Source organism: Lycorma delicatula, chromosome 10, assembly GCF_047948215.1.
Source record: "Lycorma delicatula isolate Av1 chromosome 10, ASM4794821v1, whole genome shotgun sequence".
Lineage (NCBI taxonomy): Eukaryota > Metazoa > Arthropoda > Insecta > Hemiptera > Fulgoridae > Lycorma > Lycorma delicatula.
In genome coordinates, this window is record NC_134464.1 from 33072776 (window position 1) to 33097592 (window position 24817).

The following is a 24817-nucleotide window of genomic DNA, read 5'->3' on the forward strand; positions in this document are numbered from 1 at the left end:
TTTGACTGTGCGCATCATGAGACATTGCTGCACCAGTTAAGAGTATGTAGTGTGCGGGGTTTGCCGAATAAATGGGTGGCATCTTACCTCAATGACTGTAAACAGTGTCACAAAATCTCGGATGCCACATCTAAAAGAGTAAGATTGATCCATAGGGTCCCCCAGAGATCAATCCTGCGACCAGTCTGTTCCTAATTTACGTCAACAACCTGAAATCGTTTGTCCCACATGAAGATGTGATTCAGTTTGCTGATGACACAACTCTCTGCTTTAAAGATAAATCTTTAAATCATTTGGAAGTCAAACCTTTCGTTGAACTAAAACATTTAATTCAACACTTTTCGGAAATAAACCTGAGGACCAATAAATCAAAGTCGAACGTTATTTAATTTCGTCCCTGAGAGCATGATCGTGACAGAAAACCTTCTGTGATGGTTGATGATGAACTCTTGGAGGAATCTAAATCTGCTAAATTTCTGAGTATGCACCTTGATCGAGGACTGACTTGGAATAAACACATAGATCATGGTTGCACTAAGGTTTCATCGTGCATCTTTGTCCTGCGTAAACTCGCGTCTGCTCTTTAGATATGTTGAAAATAGCCTACTATGGGCTAATATTTCCATACTTGTCCTACAGGATTCAAATTTGGTGATACTATGGTCGGAGCTTGTAGAGTGTTTCGGCTGCAGAACAGAGCTGTTAGAGTGATTACGAAATTAAAATTCAGAGTCGTGTAGGGACATCTTCTCGGAGCTAGGATTTCTGACTGTCCTGTCGTTATATCTTGGATGTTGTGATGTATTGCCGTTCGAAATGCAATTTAGTGCTGTACAGAGATGTAGATCTTTACGATTACAAAGGAACGTACAAGTTGCGTGCCCAAAAGCACAGAACAGTAGCTTTTGAATGTTTGCCATCGCTAGTTGTCAGATTAATTAATAGGCTCCCACAGGATTTCAAACAAATTCCCATTCTGAGTCTGTTTAAATCTCGATTAAGACGCCTTTTGGTGTCTAAGGCGTTCTATTCTGTTGACGAGCTCATGGATGGCTGCTTGGATAATTAAACAACATTTTATAAGAACAGAGCCTGATGTAAAAAGTGTGTACATTCTAGTATTATTGGCATTCGGTTATTATGGGCTACCTTTTTATTCATAAGTTTTTCTGAATTTGTCTACAGTGTGTTTTTAAAATGGTGATCAGCTACAATTTTTTCGGGTTCTTCTAGTAAAACCAAACAAAAAATATCCTTAGGAAAAATGGTAATTTTTCCTTCGTTCTCACCCTGTCCGCCATTTTTTTATTTTTATATAAAAATTTATATCTCACCTTCGGATTGAGAAATCACTTTAATCGTCTTGGTAATAAAGTTTTAAAATTAGAAAAAAATCAGGACTTAAAATTCTTCGAAAGTTACAAAATGGCGGCTAAGTTTATTTTTCAATCTGTTATATCTCCATAAATATTAATTTTATCAAAATGTATGTTATTACTAAAATATTAAGCCTTTTATTTTTAACAAAATAACATTTTACTTTTTAAAATCGGTTGACAGAAAATTGATGTTTTATTTTTTTGGCTTTTCATGTCCACCCCTTTACATTCATTTGGATGATTAAATATGTTTTTGTTGATTGATAATTCCAGTAAAGTAAATTAGTACCAAATTAAGGTGTAATTTTCTCACAATAATAGTCCTAATAATTGACTAATAAAACACATAAGAAATATTATACCTGTGATAGATAATCTTACGGTTATTGTTGTCGAATGTTAGGTATATTTTTTTTGTGTTTCTCTTATTTGAATTGGATAAATAAATAGTGACGTAAACCGTTAAATACCAAACTTGATTTTCTAATTTAAAATTTATAAAATATAGATTAACTATTTATAAAACAAGTTTTAATTTTCTAAGTAAATAAACTGATTTATAAAAATATAATTTTTTCTAGTCATTAGGAAATCATGAATTTGATGATTCACCAAAAGGATTAGCACCGTATTTAAAAGCTATTAAGACGGTAAGTGTCGCAGCTAATATTGATATAACAGAAGAACCATCTTTAAATGTACCCACTTTAAAACCTTACAAGATTTTGGAAGTAGGTGGTGTTCAAATAGCAATCATCGGATATCTGACACCAACAACACAGGTAAGCTATTATCTAAAATATCAATGCGTTTTAGATAAGTATTAAAAATAAGTTATTTAAAATTAAATCATTTATTGCTCTTTTTTTAGTAGTACATTTATAAAAAAGTATATCTTCTATTGAAGTGATTTATATTTTAGGGTGAAAATGATATTTTCGTAAATTAAATGTGAAAAGACAAACCTGTTAGGTGATTGAAGCTTAACTTGGCTACTCAAAGCAATTGTTTTATATTTTTTGTCTCTTTTTTGTTTCAGCCTGTTAGAGTATCAATAAAATATCTCTTTCATCAAAATTTTTTAATGCAATAGATAATATAAAATGATTCAAATTTAAAACAGACTCAAAAAATTCAATTAAAAAAAAAGTATTTTTGAAATTTTAACTATCTACTTATTAATAAATAAATAGATTCTTTTATAAGACTAATATACTTGTATAACAGGAAAAGACTTGTCTTTGAATTCTAAGAACAAATTTTTATAAGAATATTGAAATTATTATGATACATATTAATAGGCAATTCAATAGGTAATAGGCAAGTCAATTTTACAAAATAAAATAAATAAGTAACATTAATATGTCGTAAATAAGTGGGGTCCCAGATTAACAGGATCTTTTCAATGGCTATCCATTAACATTAGTAGTAATATACTCGCACACCAATTATTTATGCGATAAACATTAAACGTTATGTGCTTACACATAAGTTTGTAAACTTATTCGATAAGTTCTCTTTAGTTTTTGATTCCAATGAAATAAATTTCAACATTACCATCTTTTAATTACTTTTCTAGTAGTTACCAAAAATCTATATATGGAGAGAATACGAGGGTCATTCAGTAATTAAATAGACAAATATTTATAGTGAAGGAAACGCTTAACGCAGGCTATTGAAACTTTTGTAAGTGTTAGTTGGCAACCTTGCGAAGAGGATTAGTTAGCTTTTCGATTAATATGGCCGCAAATGTATGACCGACTAGCACGGATCCGGGCGTCCGGTAACAGTGTCGACCTTGGCGTCAGATTCTCTTATTCAAGATGACCAACGACTTACAGTTGAAAAAATTTCTGAAAAATGTCAAGTATGTGTTGGTAAAACTCACTCCATCATTCAAAACAAATTTAACTACCGTAAGACTTTTGCAAGGTGGGTTCCCAGAGATCTTACCGTTCATCATAAAGACGAGAGATTTCGCATTTTCACTGAACTCAAATTATCGTTTCATTAACGAAGGTGACGCATTTTTTGACAGGATTTTAACCTATCATGAAACTTGGATACATCACATTGACCGGAGTCCAAGCGTTAAAGCATGCAGTGGAAATACCCTGAATCGCTTGTCCGCAAGAAATTCAAAACCCAACCATCGGATGATGAGGTCATGTTAACCATCTTTTGGAGTGCCCATGGTTCGATTTTCTGGGATTATTTGGAGGAGCAACGCACTATCAACAACGTATAGTAGTCAGCCATGATTGAGAATAAAGTCAAGCCCGAGTTGAAGAGGGAATGTCCGGAATGGCAGAGGAAAATTGTGCTTCTTCTTCAAGGCAGCGCTCGACTTAATATGGCACAACTGACGCTGGAAAAAATTAGAAAAATGGGTTGGGAGCTCTTCTCTTATTCTCCTTACAGCCCTGAACTTGCCCCTTTGGATTTTTATCTGTTTGGTTCGATGAAAGAAGCTTTGCGTGGCATCAAGTTCAACGATAACGAAAAAAAGAGAAAAGTACAAAACTGGCTTCGAGATTAAAGTAAAGAATTTTTCACTGAGTGGGATAAGAATACTCGTAAAAAGATGGGACAAGTGTAGAGAAGTTGGTGGGGATTATGAAGAAAAGTAGACAGAAAAATTGTCTTTCAGATAATAATGGTTTATTTAATAAACCATTTTTGTTGTACAGCTATTTGTCTATTTAACCCCTTTATGAGTCTCATAATATGACCTTCATATTATCAATATTTTCTAAGTGAAAATTGTGATGAGATTTTTAATTATAACCTAAAGAAATTAACCTTACGGAAAGAAATAATGCGTAGTAGTGGTTGATTAAGGACCGTTATCGTAAAGGAAATACACCTTCTCTTGATCAAGTGTATTTTTCAGTCTTGTTCAAATGAAGGATGTTACCTGTAACAGTACACGCATTCCACGGATTCCCTACAATATTTAATCATCTATTGAAGTGAAACAACATACATAGGCTTATCCTTAACTATCACTGGTACTTTTACAAAAGATTACAATGCGCATAAATAAATACTGGTATTATTTCATAAAATCATGACACAAAGAAAAATAATTTATTCTGTTATCCATATCTGTTAATTTTAGCAGACATCTATAAATCGTTATATTAGGAAATCCTATACGTAGAAAAAACTTTTTTTAAACCAAATTAAAAAAATATTGTATAAACATTAAAAATTGTGCAGAAAGGAGTATTTTGCGATCGGCTATGTTTAAAATGATATATAAGCTAATAATATAATAAAGGAATGTTAAATAAACAAAATATTTAACATGATTCAAGGATGAAATGTTTAAAGATATAAAATTAGTCAGTCTTTTTTTCTGCATATTTTACAATATAAGAGAAAAATAGTTTAATAACATTATATTTGCATGAAAAATATTATTATTGGAAAACTTTTATGTGCATTAGAAATCATAGCTATTATAATTAAAGAATAAAATAAGTTATTTTTAATTAGAATCCCAAGTATTATTTAAGAGACCATCGAATCGCTCAAAATAATAAAGTTTCGGGAGAAGATGTAGTGGTCGCGGAGTTGTGGAAGTTGGTAGATGACTTTTGTACAAAAGACCGGAGGAATGTTTCAAAATATTTGGAAGGAGGAAAAGATTCCGGAAAAATGGAAAGTAATACATCCACTGCATATAAAAAAACTCTAAGACGTATATCAACAACTATAGAGATATTTAATTCATAATAGTATCTTATAAAATTCTGTCGAGTGATACAATACCTACATGAATCCAAAAATTATATTCTTGTACTGGAATGATTTTGGATGAATTTATATATAATCGTAATTTCAAGTAGAAAACAGCATTTAATTCAACTAAAAACTTTTTCATATAAATTTTGTAGCAATATCTTTACTACTTGGATTATGAAACACTTTAATATTTTATAGAATTTAATAATATTAAACCATATCTGATCATTTCCTATTCAAATTTTCTTCCATATCAATTGTAGAAATAGGCACAAGTTATGTTAAAAAATGACGTGGTGTGGTTTATCGTTTATTTTCCTGGCATCAAAGCTCTGTAGCTGTGCTACAAGAAGGAAACTACGGTAATCAGTCAAAAAATGGAGTATGTTCTTTTTTTCATTTCTCGACATTTCATGACCTAGGAACTGAAAAAAAGATGAAAAAGTGCAGGTAATGTTCATACGTTTGGACGTATGTACAATGTACGTCCGTGAAGCTTAATAACGTTTGACTGGATAAACCAAATTTTGATGAATTTTTTTTACAGAGGCTCGTGTATATGGGGCAATTTGATGGTAAAGTTTTGGAGCAATTCTTCAGGGAGTGGGTTATATAGTTTTTTGGAGTGAATTTTCTCAAAATTAGGCAAATATAACCCCATCTTACATTAAGTACATGCGTTCACGCTTATACAATCATTTAAAAAGTTTTGACCCAAAATTCCCTTTCCCAAAAATTCAAAAAAAAAAAAATTTTATTTATTTATTGCTTAGTTTTTAAACTAATTATTTTGTCTTCCTACGAATAGTAGTAGTGCAAATATTCAAAAAAATAATTAATCAAAAAAAAAAAAAAAAAAAATAGTAAAATTCATACAAATAGTTCGAGGCAATATGTTGTGTGGGGGAGCAGTTCCAAAAATTGAGCAGCATAAAAAATCACGTTCAAAAATCATGTTTTTAGTCTTTTGGTTTATTTTAGCTTAAAATATTATTTTACAATTTTAAAGTGGTAGCCTCTCGGCCTTTCATCCAGAGGTCCCGGGTTCTAATCCCAGTCAGGCATGACACTTTCCATAAGCTAAAAATTTATATTTTTCACATCACACCCATAAGCTTCAAGCTTATGTAGCGAATAAAAAAAATAATAATAATGAAATTTAGTAATAATATTTATGAAATCTCATCATTATTTACCCGCCTAATATCCAAAAAAGTTTTTTTGTTTCTTTCATTTAACATAGTAAACGTAGAAAAATAAAAAAAAGGTTTCATTTGTGAGGCGGGGAACTTTTTTCCTGGGCTCACAACAAAGTGTCTTTATAATAAATAAATAAATATTCAAAGTTAACTTACACTACACAACAGTAATATAAAACACTGCAAGGATGTAAAAGTCTATGACGTATGCTAGATGTGAAATAAACCCACAATGAAATAAATAATAAAAATGTAACTTAAATGAACAAATTTAACATCTGGCGTACGCGAAATTGCAAAAATAAACGAAAAGGAATAATTACATTCTTGAATCCATGTGTACGGTTTTAAGAATCTTAAGACATTCCATATCTTCGTTACAGTCTTTCCTATAATAATTCGGATGTTAGCCCCTAGTTTAAACTTTCAACGCAATGCCACATAAAAGACACAATCTATGTCGTGCACAGTTAGTTGGCAGTCACAGGTAACACAAACGGATGCATCTGTTTGAGTGATCAGATATCTATGAATGAGCCCTATTTGCAAACGGCAAATACTAACCTCTTTTCTAAAGTTATTCCTGCATGAGGAGCTCCAAGGTGACACAGTGTTCTGAACTGGACAATGTTTATGGTCGATGGTAGCAGTCCATTCACTTTACCACTCAACACTCATCACACTTTGCCATCACGGAACACTCTCTTAAGAAAACAGACAATGTCATCAGAAACAACGCGATTATTGAAAAGAGGCTGCAAACAAGCCTCTTTTGACACATTATCTGCGCGCTCGTTGCCTGAAATAACAATATGACTGGGGATCCAGCAGAAACTCACACTTGTGTTACGCAGAGTCATCTCAGAAATGATAGAATGAATCTTGTAGACAATAGAAGTCTAGCGTATATGTTATTAATCGGCTGAAAGGCGTGGAACAGAAAAAAATATACTGATTTTTTTTTGAATTTTGTAAACTTTTTTTGGTTTATGTAAACGTATAATAATAATTTTACAATAAATCTTCAACATAAATTACTCCTACCCAAAAAAATTGATCTTAGATAGTTACTTTTTCCGTGTATCAAGAATAAAAGAAACCAATACTAGAAAAGTATTATAATTTTGTTGTCAGCTATTTTTATTTATTTATTTTAAAAAAAATAATAACAATCTTAATACTGCATTAATTTCAGCAAATTTAAATTGCTGTAAATGATATCATAAATTTTAAAAATAAAATTTCAAAATGGCTAGTCTATAAAGAAGATACCTTTCGATTTCATCTGTATAATTATTTATACAGTATAATTAATTATCTGTATAATTACTTACAATTTATTTTATCTAATTACTGTATAATTTCAGGAATTAGGATTGGTAGGAAATGTAAAATTTAAAGACGAGGTAGAGAGTATCAAAGAACAAATTGAACATTTAAAACCACTGGGTATAAAAATATTTATAGCACTTGGCCATTCCGGATTTGCAGAAGATTTGGAAATAGCAGAGAAAGTACCTGATATTGATTTAGTTATCGGTGGACATACAAACACTTTCCTTTATAATGGTTTGTATAAAAATTGTTTGGTTTAATTTTCATTTCAAATATAAGTTATATTTTAATTTTAATGGATTAATTTCACTCATATTTTCAATGACAGAATTATTTACAGATGATTTCTACAGCTGAATAAGAATATCAATTTAGTAACGACATCACTTTCTAAACTACATTCAGTTGGAGCCAACTAGAAACTGCAAGTAGAACATAAGAATTATTGATATTAATTGTACAATGCAACTTAAGTTAGATGAAATAATTCTGACACACTACAAATAACCACCTAAAAAATTTTCGATCTGGCGTAAGTTAGTGTAATATTATCGGATAATACGGAACAATTTACGAAATTATAAGTTACTAATATATTATTTTTTTCTAAATTTTAATTTATCCTAGGTTCTACTTCTATTCCAATTTAAAATTCCAATATTTTTCTTGCCCAATCTGGTATTTTTTTTATAAATAATAATATAAAATATCTTATATTTTTTATTTAAAATTTGATATTTGTATACATTATTCTTTTGATACATTTTAAAATAAAAAAAATGTTATATTTATTCATTAGCAATTTAAAAAAATAAATTACGTGAAATCTAAAAAAAAAGATTTTTTGCAACCATAGTTTTCGGAATTTACAAGAATCCTCTTGAAAATATTGAAGAATAAATAATGTTTCCAATGAAAAAACACGTCAAAAACATATCAATTATGCCGCAAACGTTTATGCTCCAGGTACTTCCGTATCAAAAGTGTAAGCGTATCAAAGTGTAATCAGGAGGAAATTTTCCCTAGGTTTAACAAGAAAACGAAAGGTTCTATATTCAAATTTATAAAATTAACGCATTAGTTCATCAGCAGGAGTCTTTTGGAACGTTCAGTACATGAATAAATACCGTTTCTTAAAAATTCTTAATTAATATATAAACATATATGTATAAATACGATGTAAAAATAGATTTAATAAAAATTAATAAAGCATATATTATTTATACTTGGATAATATATATGTATATATATATATATATTGAGAGAGAAATAAAGGGTGGGGGGAGCGAGGCAGTGTGAGAAAGAAAGAATGAGATGAAAAAAGAGTAATATTTGGTAGAAACATCTATTAATTGTTTAGTAATTTATTAAAAATGTTGGGGGGGAAATCATAATAAATTTTCTGAATCAAAGTATTTTGGTAATCGCACAAGTTATTTTGTTGTAAAAAGTTTTTGTTAAGCGTTTTGTTGTTTGATTTAATGTAAGCAAATGTTTTTTTTATTTTTATAGTAAACGATAATTCATTTTAACAAAAAAAAAAAATAACATATGAATAGATGAGTAATACAGCGATTTATTTGAATAAATTGGCTTATGTTTTATTTTTCATTTATTAAATAATATAGCTTTTCTCTTGACGTCACTTCCACAGTGTTGAGAAAGCAGGTATAAGGGGAATTGTACTACCTATTATTCTTGTTTAGAAAGGAAAAATTACACCAGTTTTCCTCAACTTCTTGTCAATCTAGTACTAGATGGAACAAATCTTAGAAGAAAACTGAAAAAGTTTCTTGCATTCTCCCATCTTTTTAATTTTTATTTTCTTATCGATGATATACACTTATACAAAAGATTCCAAGAAAATTTGAGTATTGAGTGAAACCTTATTCAGAATGTTTACGAAAATTAATCGGATCCACTGGTGAAGTTTTTTTCTCTCTGGTTCCTCCTAATTCCTGAGTAAGAATTAAAATTAGTCCGGTATAAATAGACAGTTCCTTGAAATTTAAATTATAGTGAAATGAAATAAGTTTTATATTTAACCTGTTAAGGGCGACCAACAAATTTCATGTAGTTAAAATAAAGTAATCCCTTTGTGTAAGCTTCTTTTATTGCAGTGCATTGTCCAATTGGATGAAAATTGGTGATGTATTTTTTATTATTACTTTCCAGTCCAGTTTCCACACTTCTACAATAGATAGCAGTCAAATCCAGTAACTCTCCTACTGACTTAAGGTAAACAGCAGTTGAAGTACCGAAATTCTTAGATAAAAAACTTTGGTGAAGGACGCTAAGTTAAGAAGAACTTGATAAAATATTTCTTATGATTTTGCAAGACTTAGAACTCTATTTTTTCTGTTTAGCCTCCGGATCCACCGTAAGGTATTACTTCAGAGGAAGAATGAAGATGATGTGTATGAATATAAATGAAGTGTAATTTTGTACAGTCTCAGGTCAACCATTTCTGAAATGTATGGTTAATTGAAACCCAACCACCAAAGATCACCGGTACCCAAGATCTAGTATTTAAATTCGTATAAAAGTGACTGCCTTTATTAGAATTTGAACCTTAGAAATCTCGAATTCGAAATCAACCGATTTGCGATGACGAGTTAACCGCTAGGACTGCAAGACTTAGAACTAAGTTAGCATTTTTTTATATTTTTTTGTCTTCAGTCATTTGACTATCTAGGGCTAGTCGTTTCATTTCGGTATACTCCCTAAATCCTACGATCCTAACAATCTGTTTTACTCATTCCAAACGTTGCCTGCTTGCACAATTTTTCTCTTTTACTTGTCCCTCCAGTATTAAAGCGACAATTCCAGGATGGCCTGTAGTTGGCCTGTAAATCTCTCTCTTCTTCTAATTATATTTTTCCAAATGCTTCTTTCTTCATCAACTTTCCGCAACACCCCATCTGATTTTTAATATTCTCCTATAGCACCACCTTTCAAAAGCTTCTAATCTTTTCTTCTCAGATACTCCGATTGTCCAAGTTTCACTTCCATATAAAGCTACACTTCAAACGTATACTTTCAAAAATGTTTTCCTGACGTTTAAGTTAATTTTTTATGTAAATAAATTATATTTCAGACTGAAGGCTCATTTCGTCTGTGCTATCCAGCACTTTATATCGCTCCTGTTTCGTCCATGTTTAGTAATTCTACTTCTCAAATAACAAAATTCTTCTACCTCCATAATCTTTTCTCCTCCAATTTTCACATTCAGTGGTCCATCTTTGTTATTTCTACTACGTTTCATTACTTTTGTCTTGTTCCTGCTTATTTTCATGCGATAGTTCTTGCGTAGGACTTCATCTATGCCGTTCATTGTTTCTTCTAAGCCTTTTTTACTCTGAGTTAGAATTACGATACCATCAGCAAATCGTAGGATCTTTATCTTTTCATCTTGTACTGTTACTCCGGATTTAAGTTGTTCTTTAACTTCATTAACTGCTAGTTTTATATAAAGATTAAAAAGTAACGGGGATACGGAACATCTTTGTCGGACTCCCTTTCTTATTACGGCTTCTTTCTTATGTTCTTCAATTATTACTGTTGCTGTGTGGTTCCTGTAAATGTTATCAATCATTCTTCTATCTCTGTATTTGAATCCTAATTTTTTTTAAATGTCTAACATTTTATTCCAGCCTACGTTATCGAATGCCTTTTCTAGGTCTATAAATGCCAAGTATGTTGGTTTGTTTTTCTTTAATCGTCCTTCTATTATTAATCTGGGGCTAAAATTGCTTCCTTTTTCCCGATACTTTTCCTGAAACCAAACTGGTCTTCTCCAACACTTCTTCTATTCGCCTCTCAATTCTCCTTTACAGAATTCTAGTTGAGATTTTTTATGCATGACTAGTTAAGCTAATTGTTCTATTTTCTTCACATTAATCAGCTCTTACTTTTGTTGGTATCATGACTATAACACTCTTTTTGAAGTCTTACGGAACTTCCCCTTTTTCGTAAATATTACACACCAGTTTGTATAATCTATCAATCGCTTCCTCACCTGCACTGCGCAGTATTTCTGTAGGTATTCAGTCTATTCCAGGAGCTTTTCTGCCATTCAAATCTTTTAATGCTCTCTTAAATTCAGATCTCAGTACTGTTTCTCCCCTTTCACCCTCTTCGACTTCCTCTTCTTCGTCTATAACACCATTTTCTAATTCATTTCTTCCATATTATTGTTCAATATATTCCATCAACCTATCAACATTTCCTTGCGTATTATAAATTGGTGTACCATCTTTGTATAACACATTATTAGATTTTAATTATGTATCACAAAATTTTCTTTAACTTTCCTGTATGCTCCGTCTATTTCACCAATGATCATTTCACTTTCCACTTCTGAGCACTTTTCTTTAATCCATTCTTTTTTCGATAGTTTGCACTTCCTATTTAGAGTATTTCTTTATTGTGTATAGTTCCTTTTACTTTCTTCATCATAGCATTCTTATATTTTCTACGTTCATCCATCAGCTGCACTATATGCTCTGAAATTCAAGGTTTTCTTCTAGTTCTGTTCCGCCTAAGTTTGCTTCTACTGATTTCAGAATTTCCTTTTTAACATTCTTCCGTTCTTCTTCTACTTGATAGCTACGTATAAACCTGGCTTTTTCCATGTGTATAGTCTTCTATTATGATTTTTAAACTGGTGTTGGCAATTACTAAATAATACTTCGTACAAAACTTTATAAGTCGGTCCTCTCTTTAATTCCTTTTCCCCAGCCCATATTTACCCAAATATTTCCTTCCTTGCCTTTTCCAATGCTCGCATTTCAATCTATTCTTGAATTTTCATCCCCTTTTGTGTGTTTAATTTCTTTGTCAATTTCTACGTATGCACACTCTACCTCATCATCATTATGGGCACTTGTAGGCATATAGACGTTAACAATCGTTGTAGGCTTAGGTTTTGATTTTATCCTTATTATAATGATTCTGTCGCTATGCACTTTGAAATACTCTACTCTCTTCCTTATCTTCTTGTTCATTACGAAATCTACTTCTACCTGCCCTTTATTTGAAACTGTGCTAATTATTCTAAAAGCACCTGACCAAAAGCCGTTTTCCTCTAACTACCGAACCTCGCTAATTCCTACTACATCTACATTTAATCAATCTATTTCCCTCTTTAGATTTTCTAACCCACCAACCTTTTTTAAACTTCTAACATTCCCCACTCCGGCTCGTAGAATGTTATTTTTTTAATTTGCTGGTTGACCCCTTCCATAGTAGTCTCCACCCGGAGATCTCAACGGCGAACTAGTTTACCTCCGGAATATTTTACCAAGGAAGGGGCCTCCATCTTTGCTATATGAAAATGCAGAGTTTCATTTTCTTGGAAAAAAGCAGCTGTAGTTTTCCATTGCTTTCAGCTGCGCAGTACTCAGAAGATTGAGTGATGATATAGCTTTTAAGTCGTCCTGACCTACGTCAACAACTACTGAAAGGGCTGCTGCATCTTTCAGGAATCATTCCTTAGTCTGGCTCTCAAAAGATACCTCTCCGATATGGTTGCACCTTCGGTCCAGCTACTCTGTATCACTAAGCACTCAAGTCCTCTTACCATCGGCAAGGTCTCATGAATCACAGAGGGAGTTAGTTAGCATTAATGAACGACATAACGAAGAGGACACTGTTTCACTAACGCTAAGAAAAAAAAAACAGAGTAATTTTATCCGGTTAGCAAGCATGCATACTACATAGAGATTATCCTTTTGCTCAATTTGTATTGTACTTAATATTTATCTAGAATTTTAATTCTTTTAATCTTTATTCCATGTTTTAGACTTCAAATATTATCAGCTACAAATGATGTAAGACAACATGAAATCAGTGTCGTTTGGAAAAATAAAAATTCACCTGTCCATCTAATTATGATTTAGTTGCAACATTTTTTAAGAGATTCAATTTCTGGAAAAGATATGATTTCTGAAATGCTTAAAAATCTTAATTTTTCTCATTTTTCCTACATATACGGGATAAAGGTTTTTTTACAGATGTTTATTAAAACTACTATATCTTAAAGGTAATAATATTTTATTATATTTTTAATATATATATATATATATATATATCAGTGTTGTATGTAATAAATTGTTTTTAAATATTAATTTAGGTGACGCTCCAAGTAACGAAATCGTTGAAGGAGATTATCCAACTATAGTGATCCAACCGTCAAAGAGAGAGGTTCCTGTCGTCCAAGCATTCGCGTTTACTAAATACTTAGGACATTTAAATTTGGTTTTTGATGACGATGGCGAAATAATACATAAGTCTGGTAATCCTCTACTACTTGACAGAAGTTACCCAGAAGGTTTGTATTGCTTTCCTGATATTAGAATTTTGTAGAATTACTGATCGATCACGTAAGCATGTGAACCTAACCCATTACTAATGAAAACTAGTTAAAAAGAAAAGGTGATACACATGCTCCCATGATCGAAGAATTACTGTAATGTCATACTGTTTCATTAATACCATGCTTTTATAATTTATTTCGGTACACAAAATTCCAATATTTTTCCCCCTTGTCTTCCGGAACTAGACCACCAATTAAGCATTAATACAGTTCCGGGAGGTGTCTTTGCCTCTAGTCATCAGACAAGGGAAAAGCCAGGCTTGGCTTTGCCATTCCCGGCCTCAATCACCCAGCAACCGGGACTCGGTTCTTTGTGCTTCGCATCTAATGGGGACACCCCCGGAGAGACGGTCCCGCCGGGACTCAGTCTTTTAGCTAAGGGTCTCGAGAGTCCCCGCACTTCATCACCACCGTCCACACTGTAAAACGGGCGAACGGCAGCCCGTCACTCCCTCGATTCCCGATATTTCATTTACAGTAATCCCAACACAACCCTGTCACAATGTCGAAGTCCACCGAACTGCGTAATATCGTTCCAACGACGGTCTCCACCTCGAGATACCCAGTTAGGGCAGCACAGTTGCGCTGTTCCTCGTCCCACCGCGGACACTGGAATATCATGTGTTCCGACGTGTCTAACTCCCGCAAATAAGAGCAGAAAGGGGGTCTTCAGCTCTTCTTCGTCCACACAGATATGAAGGAAAGACCCCCATGGCCGGTCAGGAATTGTGTCAGCCAGAATCCCAGTTCGCCAAACTTCCTCCCGTCTCACGGCTCAATGTGCGCGATCAAACTATGCGTCCACCTCCCTTTCGTGGATGCATTCTACCTGGCTTGGCAATCCCTGTAAACAGTTGCGTTGGCATCGTTCTTACACATCCTGATAAACTTGCGCACGAGCCGCCACCATCTGCTGAAGTAACGGCGTCCCAGTCACCACCAGCCCCGCCTCAGTCGATACAGAGGCGTATGCCGACGCCACCTTAAGAGCCATACGGCGCTGTACTCCCTCCAGCAGTCTTCTGTTACGCCCTACCTCTCTTCCACATTGGGGCGCCATAAAAAAGAATCGAGGTAGCCACATGCCCGTACAGCCTCCTCTTCCACGTACAGTGCCCTCCAACGTTCGATAGTAACTTAACCAAGTTCTTGACAGTCTGCCCAGCTTTCTCAGTCACCGCCTGGACGTGACGAGTGAATGACCGCCTAATTCCATTGACAACATTCCAGTTTACCAAACAGAAAGATAACGTATTAACTAAGAGAAATGTTCTATTATTCATGGTATTCATGATCGTTTATGTTTGGTTGTATCAATACTATTCTTAATTAAATACTTCATGCAAAACTTGTGACAAATTAAATATCATTGGGGCATCTTGCCAGGAAATTTATTGTCACAACGAAGAAATCTCTACACTCAGTTAAAAATATTACTCTTTCTAGAGCAATTAGGAAAAATATTGCTACCACTTCTTTTCAAATACATAGCTTGGGTGATACATCACTAAAAGATTAGCTAGTCGTATATATGTCATAGAATTATTTATTCCAATGAAGAAATTTTGTACAACCTATTCCCTTCAAAGTTTTCAGTATCACCACTCAAACCGATTTCACTACTAAAATTGAAACTATGCGTTTGTGAGCTACTAACTCTTTTAGCTAATTACGTAATTACAACATCCTTTAATACTCATTTGAATTCATTTATACAAATTCTATGATATCACTTCACTGGATTAAAGTGAATGCTCAAGGTGGAAGACATTGTATTGACAATCGAGTTTCAGAAATGCAAAAGTTTTATTTTAATGCCAAATGGCATCACATTAATTCAACTGAGAATCCTGCCGATATTTTTATCATGAGGTTGTTTTTTGAAAGGCTGCAAAAACTTAATCTATGGTGGCACGGACCTCTTTGGTTATGTTAACACACAATACTTCTATCAATAATTTCTTTTCTAAAGAAATTACTCTACAACCTGATTGTTATTTTTATACATAATTTGTTTTATATATATATATATAATTGTTATTTTGATATATGTAAAGATATTAAACTCTTCTTTACGTCTTTAGTATTTGAAAACATTGCTGAAAACTTTTGTCACTTTCTAAATTATAACCTTTAGTTATTGCTTAGATCTATTGTTAACGTTAAAACAAGCTCCTCTGAAGACAGCAATGTTGAAATAACGCCCTGAATCTCAGCGTAAAGGCATAATTCTATTTCACGATAAACCCAGACCTCAAACGGCTCAGGTTGCTCGAGAAACATCAAAATTGGAAGTACTCACTCATACCTTTCTGACTTGACCCCATCTCATTTTTACTTGTTTGACACTCAAGAAAGCGCTATTTGGTAAGAAATTTAATAGCGATGATAAAGTCATAGGGAACGTGTTAAACTGGCTCCGACATCAACAGAAAGATTTCTTTGCAGAAGGCATAATGAAGCTGATTCAGAGATAGGTATTAGTGTAGTTGGGATTATGTTGAAAAGTGAAAAAAATGATTCATTGATTTAATAAATCATTTTTGCTTCAGAGCAATTTGTGTCGTTAATTATTGTGTAGCTTCGTCTAAAAATATAAAAAAAGAGAAAGTTGCAAAAGTAACGGACATATTTTAAAATAAAATTTTCTAATGAGAAATGCTATTATAATTATCAAGTAAATATTAAGTGAAACAGGATGAAGATAAATATGTGAACTTTTTGAAAGAGGTAAAAGAATTGCAAAAGTTAACACACAAGCACGGAACAGGGTAAATTAGAGGAAAGATTCTATCTGTGATTTACAATGTTAGCGTGTACCTGGGAATAAAATTTGCAAATACTGACACATCTAGCAGTTATATTAAATTTATAAACATTTCTAGTCGAATATTTATTTTTTTCCTGTAATTTTGGTTACTATCCTCTGCAACTCATCTAGTACTGATTTAATATTTTATGTAATTATCAACATATCTAGAATAAATCCAACATTGGTGAATAATGATATAAGGATAGTAATATTTCTGATCAAATTTTAGTAAATCTGAACCCTTTACTCAGTTATACTCAAAGAAAGAGCATATCTTTACAACTAATATCTTAGCTAGTTTCGACAAAAATATTTTGGTTTTACTCGTTTTTTCTTAAAACTAAAGTAAAATAAAAAACCAAGACCAGTTTTATTCATTTTCTTAGTTCAAAAACACAAGAAAGCACCAAATTCATCTCTCGATTTGTACCCCAAGAATTTTAGTACGGTTTAGTTTCACAAAAGAAGCAGAAAGCACGATTAAATGTTTCGCAAGCCAAAACTCGCAAACGAATCGTTTTCAGACCTACAGTTTATATGAACTTTTTTCTTACTTACAAAAAATAATAATTCAATAATCAATTACAAATAAATAAAAATACGCAATTAAGTTGACAGAATAATAATTTAAAATATGTGCTATTTTATTATATAGATCTAGAAACTTCTTCTTTTTTTTGTCTCAGTCATTTGACTGGTTTGATGCAGCTCTCCAAGATTCCCTTTCTAGTGCTAGTCGTTTCACTTCAGTATACCCTCTACATCCTACATCCCTAACAATTTTTTTACATATTCCAAACGTGGTCTGCCTACACAATTTTTTCCTTCTACCTGTCCTTCCAAATATTAAAGCGACTATTCCAGGATGCCTTAGTATGTGGCCTATAAGTCTGTCTCTTCTTTTAACTATATTTTTTCCAAATGCTTCTTTCTTCATCTATTTGCCGCAATACCTCTTCATTTGTCACTTTATCCACCCATCTGATTTTTAACATTCTCCTATAGCACCACATTTCAAAATCTTCTAATCTTTTTTTCTCAGATACTCCGATTGTCCAAGTTTCACTTCCATATAAAGCGACACTCCATTCTTCTACCTCCATAATCTTTTCTCCTCCTATTTTCACATTCAGTGGTCCATCTTTGTTATTTCTACTACATTTCATTACTTTTGTTTTGTTCTTGTTTATTTTCATGCGATAGTTCTTGCGTAGGACTTCATCTATGCCGTTCATTGTTTCTTCTAAATTCTTTTTATTCTCGGCTAGAATTACTATATCATCAGCAAATCGTAGCATCTTTATCTTTTCACCTTGTACTGTTACTCCGAATCTAAATTGTTCTTTAACATCATTAACTGCTAGTTCCATTTTTTACATAAATAGTACATAAAACTGATAATTATTTAGAAATGGAAATTAATACAAATATTCATCAAAAAAATAAGAACAACGGTTCTAGGTGTACAAATTATTTGCGGATCATGGTCACAGTATATATATAAGAATACACGTATATAGAATATAAGGCCAAAGAACAGATTTTAATGGGTACAAACAACATATAGCTGCTGTAAGATTGAATCAACCAGAAAAATAAAATTATGCACGTCATATTTTGAACGTGGGACTTGAATATAATGTAATTTATAAAACAATGAAGATAATAATTGCTATAATATGAATGCATGGGAAGTTTATAAATACATAATAACTGTATTACAACATTACTTTAATATGTAATGTCATGAGTATTTTGTATATAAGATTGATCAAACGTGATGAAGATAATTCACATTCCCTGATGATGATATATTGATGCGGCGAAACATGTAGAAAAATTATTTCTGTAACAAATGTTTGGTATGACGATAATAACAATTATATTTGTTTTTAGTAAAATATATATGTGAAAATAATTAAAATTCAGATTAGAAAAGTAATAATAAACAAAAAAATAATCTAAAAATTTATATTTGAACAGTAGCAGTGCAGGGCAGTAGCAGTAGCAGGGCAAAACTCAACAGTAGTAGTAGCAGGTCAGTAGCAGTGCAGATTAATAAGAAAAAACCGCTGATTAATAATCATCTCTTCCAACCCGGTATTACCTTATGGTACAAGAATTTATGTAGTCGGCTAAATACATTTATACAAGTCATTTAATTTAATTTTATTTAAATTGCTATTGGCTCTTATTGTTGAAGCTACTATAAAAAAACAATGATAAAATAAGTTATAATTTTTTTAATTTTTGTTTTGTTTTTATAAAAGTTATATTTTTAAAATAAATAAATATATATATATATTATGCATTTCTTTATTTATCAGATGAAGAAATTAAAGAAAAAGTAAATAAATGGAAGGTAAAAATACAAAGTATTACAGAAGAAGTAATTGGAGTTACAGAAGTATATTTAGACGCTAGGAACTGTAAATTGAAGGAATGCATTATGGGGAATCTTATTACAGATGCTTACGTGGGTTATGTAAGTGCAGTATTTTTTGACTATAATTATAACAGATATTTTATACATATATATATATATATATATATATATATATATATACACTCCCTGAATATTGATAATATTTTCTACACGTTTTTAAACCAATAATGTAGAAAATTCAAATTTTTATGAAGTTCGGACGATTTAATTTACTTTACATAAAATAAAAAAATTAATTAGACGAATTACGCAAATACAGCGAACTGTTTACATATACAGTAGAATCCGTGAATAACGAGCTCATTTGTAACGATAACGTAGTTGTAACAAGCGAAACTGCGGGATTTTTTGTTTTCTATCCCATTAATGATAAATTTACTTGCTTTTAGCGAAGTATCGACGCATTATAAACTTGATTATTACGAGAATAACTCAAAAAGAGTTAAAAATTAAACAAATAATCTCAACAAATAATCTCATTATTTACATAGAATCAGTTATTGTTAATATTGCATAGCTATTGCATAAAATATTGTATAGGTATACAGTAAATTTTTTATTATAATAGATAATGACGGAGTAAAAATTTACGGTTACGAATTGGTAACTCGAGATACCGAGCACTCGGCTATAACGAGCATACTTGATCGGCTTCTCGTTATATCCAAGCTTTACTGTATTATCATCTATTCCATACAAGATTATTCATGACAGGGATTTATTGAATAAAATAAAATCCAAATTGCAGCTCAGTAAACTATAGCAGCTTTAAAAGAATTGTGTAATAATAATTCCAATTTTTGTTAAAAAAAATATATATATGTTTAAATTAATCCTAATAAAAGTAGTTACTTTTATTCGGATTTGAAGACTAGATCGTAGATTCCGGTGTTCTTTGGTAGTTGGGTTTCTATTAACAACACGTCTATCTGAGTAGTCTACCTGAGTTTGTTCAAGAGTAGAAATTTACCGGTACAGTTACATTACACTGATAAGTCCCTAATGACTTTAATTGTTGATGCATTTACAAATAAAAGTATTAAAAAAAGATAATTACTTTGCTCCTCTAAATATATATATATATATATCTTCAACTTTTTTTAAGATAACCTTCATATTAAAATATTGAATGAATATAAAAAATTTTAATTCTGATAAAATATTCAGCAGTTATGTATGATGCAGGATTTATTCAATGAAATTTCTTTAAATTTAATTTCATATAATTTAAATAATAATAACAATAAATGAAATAACTATTTTTTTTTTTTAATACGTAAGAAATTATATAAGTATGAATATTTACAAATATCTTACAATACCAAAAATTGTACTCAATATTGTGTCTTTTAGGATACACACTTGAGTTGTAGTTCCTGACATTAAACTTCATAAAATTAACTGTTCCAGCCAGTTTTTGGTTTGAATAGAATCTAAACTAGTTAAAATTTGCTTGAATTCTAGCCAGTTTAGTTTCCGGGAGAAACCTGAACTATTTTGCAAATGTTAATGTTTTATTTTAAAAAAAACTAGTAATAGATAAACGTATAGCGTTTAACAAATAAATTATTCGCGAATAAATAAATAAAAACAAATTAGTAAAGTAAAATAAAAACCTGCAATAAAATATACGAGGTGTGTAAGAAAAGTAATGAGACTGATATTTTACCTACCAAAGTATTTATTTTTTTTCAAACAACAATATTATCCTCTTCAAGGTTCACTCTGGAATGTTCTCCAGAGTTCCAAACGACGTCCTTTTAAGACATGTTTCAATTTCGGGAAAAGGAAAAAGTCACAAGACTTAAATCAGGTGAATAGGGGGGTTGAGGAACTGTAGGAATGCGTTTTGAGGTCAGAATTTTTCTGATGGAAATGGCCGTGTGACACAGGGCACTGTCATGAAGCATCCACTTGTCTGCAATGTCTGGTCTCACGCGAATCACTCTTTTCCTGAGCCTTTCAAAGACACCTTTGTAAAACACTTGGTTGACAGTTTGTCCTGGAAGAACAAATTCTTTATGCACTATTCCCCTACTGTCAGAAAAGCAAATCAGCATGGTTTTGATCTTTGATTTGCTCATTCGACATTTTTTCGGTCGAGGAGATGACGGAGTTTGCCATTCTTCGCTTTGCCGCTTTGTTTCAGGATCGTACTCAAATATCCAGGATTCATCACCTGTGATCTCGCAAATGAAGAATTTTTGGTCATTGTCAATCCTCTCAAGAAGATCAACGCACACGTTTGTTCGATTATCCTTTTGGTCCGTTGTGAGGTTTTTCGGCACCAATTTCGCATGTCCAAATCGTATGTCAAAATTTTATGTACTGTGAAAGTGTTTATATTTAACTATTCAATCATAACCTTTATTGTTAAACGACGGTCTGATCTCACACTAACCCTCATGCGCTCAACGTTTTCGTCAGATTTTGAAGTTGAAGGTCTCCCTGATGAAGGTTGATCTTCAACGAGTTCTTGGCCTTCCAAAAATAATTTCTGCCAGCGGAAAAATTGTGCTCTTGATAAGCAATGTTCCCCATAGGCCTGTGTTTAAACTTTTCAAAGGTTACATTCGCGGATTCCTCAAGTTTAAGACAAAACTTGATTGCACAACGTCGCTCTGAATTCCGATGCTCCATTTTCATCATACACAACAAAAACACAACTTCACTGATGGCGCTGTCAAAAATAATGCGTTGGCTGGACGGAGTTGAAACTCGTACTCAGCATGAGGAAGGGATGAACAAACCGGTCTAGCACAGATCGGTAGACACAGCGTTGTCAGATCGCTCGCAGTGTTACCAATCTCATTACTTTTCTCACACACCTCGTGTGTGTGTACATATATATATACATATACACATATAGACTGGGCGAAAAGTCCCTTTACATGTTAATAACATAGACCAGTTAGATATGTAGATAAAGATTGTAAAGAATACAAGAAACAGTATATTTCATCATTCATCATTTATGTCTGGTTAACGATAAAAATATTGTGAATAACATTGTTACGAAGGTTCAAGGTTCATTTCTCAACAACGTTTGTGTGCACTCCTCCATGTTCTATGCAAAGGCTGATGCGTCGCTATGTACTTGTGTGTATCCGCTGCAGCATACCAGGGGTGATCCTTTCAAATACCATGCGAACATTGTCTTTTTTATCGTCGTTCACGTATCGTCGTTTACGTAAATCTTCTTTTATTATTCCCCATGGTGCATTGTTCGGTGTGGGCTTCGTGTACGTCATGACAACGCTGCTGGAAGATCTCGTGATCCACGTCCAATCCAGCGAGTTGGAAACAGTTCATTTAGCCGTGTTCGGACACTCATAGCGAAATGTGGTAAAGCGCAGTCTTATTGAAGTGTAACGATATCAGCTTTTTTTTTTGCCGTTAATGTTGGAATCAACCACGTGTTAATCAAGTGAAGATAGCTGTGCTGGGTCACAAAACCATCAAAGAAATATGTACCAAGCAGATGATCTGCCGTTATCCCTGCCCAAATCATAACATGCGGCGGATTGCACTCGATTTCCTCATAAAAACGCGGTTTGTCTTTTTGCCAAAAAAGGCGTTACGGTTTCTTGAGCTACTATAAATCACACACTTGTAAGAACATAACGTTTTCCTGATCATTTGCATGTGGGAAGCGTGCGAGCAGCATTTCACATGCATGCACACGTTGTTTCAAGTCACGATCACTCACCTTATTCACTGAGGATGGCCGAAAACATGAAACATTCAAGTCTTTCCGTATGTGGTCTCGCATAGTCGATCGCGGGATCCTTAATTCTACAGACCGTTTACGAGTTCACTTCATCGGCGATCGTTCAATTGATTCCGTCACAGTAACACGAGTTTTGGTGCAAATCTTAGGCCTTCCCCTCCGTGGTGCATCGGGAATACTTCCCATTGCAAAGGTTTTCTTCTTCTGTGCGAATAACCTTGGTCGTGATGGCGGCGGTTTTCCAAACTGCATAGCGAAGACCTGCAAATTGTCTGTCATTGTCTTCTTTTTGTTCTGACTTTTCTGAATCCACACAGAAACCACCAAATGGTCCTCAAAAGCGTAAACACTTGTATCCGCCATCATGTAACTCGAAACTATCCGAACCCACAACCCGAAGTGATATAACCTATAACCGAAGTGACATACGCAAGACTCAGCTTATGGCGGGAAATAAAGAGTCAGTCTGCTCAACAGAAAAATAAAAAAATAAGAAATATTAAAAAAAAGAATATATACCGTTTCTTGTATTGTTTTGCATTCATAACAATGTTTATCTATACGTCTAAACTGTACTATGCTATTAACATGTAAAGGATCTTTTCGCCCACTGTGTATATATATATATATATATATATATATATATATTTATATATCCAATTAAAATTGTTTTAATGTTTTATTGAGCGATTCTTTTTTGAGTGCTATATAACACAACTAAGTTAAAGGCAGACCCAGTTGAAAGCAAAAAAAAATTGGATAACAGTGTAGTCTGTGTTACAATTTTTATCTGAGTTAAGCAAATTCTTTCTGATTACTCTTTTTGTTTACTGTTTTCTCGAACGTTTTCCTCTGCTATTTAATTTTAATTGATTAGTTTAATCTTCACATTTAACGTATACTAATTATTACCATTTTTTCAGAATGCTCAATCGTATGTTGGTGAAGGTTGGACAGACGCAACGATCAGTTTCATTCAAGGAGGAGGTATAAGATCATCAATTGATGCATCTGAACGTGAAGGTGATGACAAATTATAAACTGTAATTTTAAAATAATAATTATTAATACTGAAAATATTAATAAGAATATATTTTATTGCCTAATAATTGTTAGCGTTAAATTTTTGGCAAATTAATATTTTTTATTTAGTTCAACAAAAATCTGGTCAGTAAATTGTATAATATTTCATTCGATAAGAAGCATTATTATTTTTATATTTCTTCTTTGATGAGTGAACAACCAATTTAGTTTTTTATCCAAATAACAAAAATGTGGTTACTCTCTCGATTTGCTCATAATATAAATGTTTTTGCAAAAAAAAAAAATTTAAATAAAGAAAAACTGTAATCGAAAATGAACTATACATATAATGATTGTAACTTTAAATAAAAACAAAAAAAAAAAAATTAAATCTCGAGGAAAGGAAAGTAACATACGCCAACCTCCATGGCTGAGTAGTTAGTTTTCCGCCATTTCGTGCGGATCTGGGGTTAGAATTTTGGTCAGGTGAGGCATGTTTTCATACGTTACATATTCCACCCGGCTAATTACCATAGCTGTTGAACCCACTCTTCATTAAAAAAAATATATATATATATATAAAGGAAGTGTTTTTATATAAAAAACCTCCTTTTAAGATACTAAAAAAGCATTTTTAACCACTTTTCATTTTTCTGACGTAAGACCACTGATTTTTTGTTGGATATGATAGTTTAACACAACTTTAGAAGTAATTTCCCCGAAAAATTAAAATCGCCTACTGGTAACTTAAAAGAAAAAAAAATTTT

The 24817-nt window shown here is 32.4% G+C and overlaps 1 protein-coding gene across 1 annotated transcript in view; it reads left to right on the plus strand.

Annotated features, from left to right (window-relative positions):
* LOC142331704 (snake venom 5'-nucleotidase-like) overlaps positions 1 to 24817 on the plus strand; it is a 53934-nt gene that overhangs the window by 26652 nt on the left and 2465 nt on the right. The window contains exons 3-8 of the mRNA XM_075377738.1: positions 1961 to 2161; positions 7696 to 7897; positions 13797 to 13994; positions 16621 to 16658; positions 19199 to 19336; positions 23951 to 24050. Of these exons, the coding sequence (XP_075233853.1) occupies positions 1961 to 2161; positions 7696 to 7897; positions 13797 to 13994; positions 16621 to 16658; positions 19199 to 19336; positions 23951 to 24050 (877 nt within the window). The remainder of the gene's footprint in view (positions 1 to 1960; positions 2162 to 7695; positions 7898 to 13796; positions 13995 to 16620; positions 16659 to 19198; positions 19337 to 23950; positions 24051 to 24817) is intronic.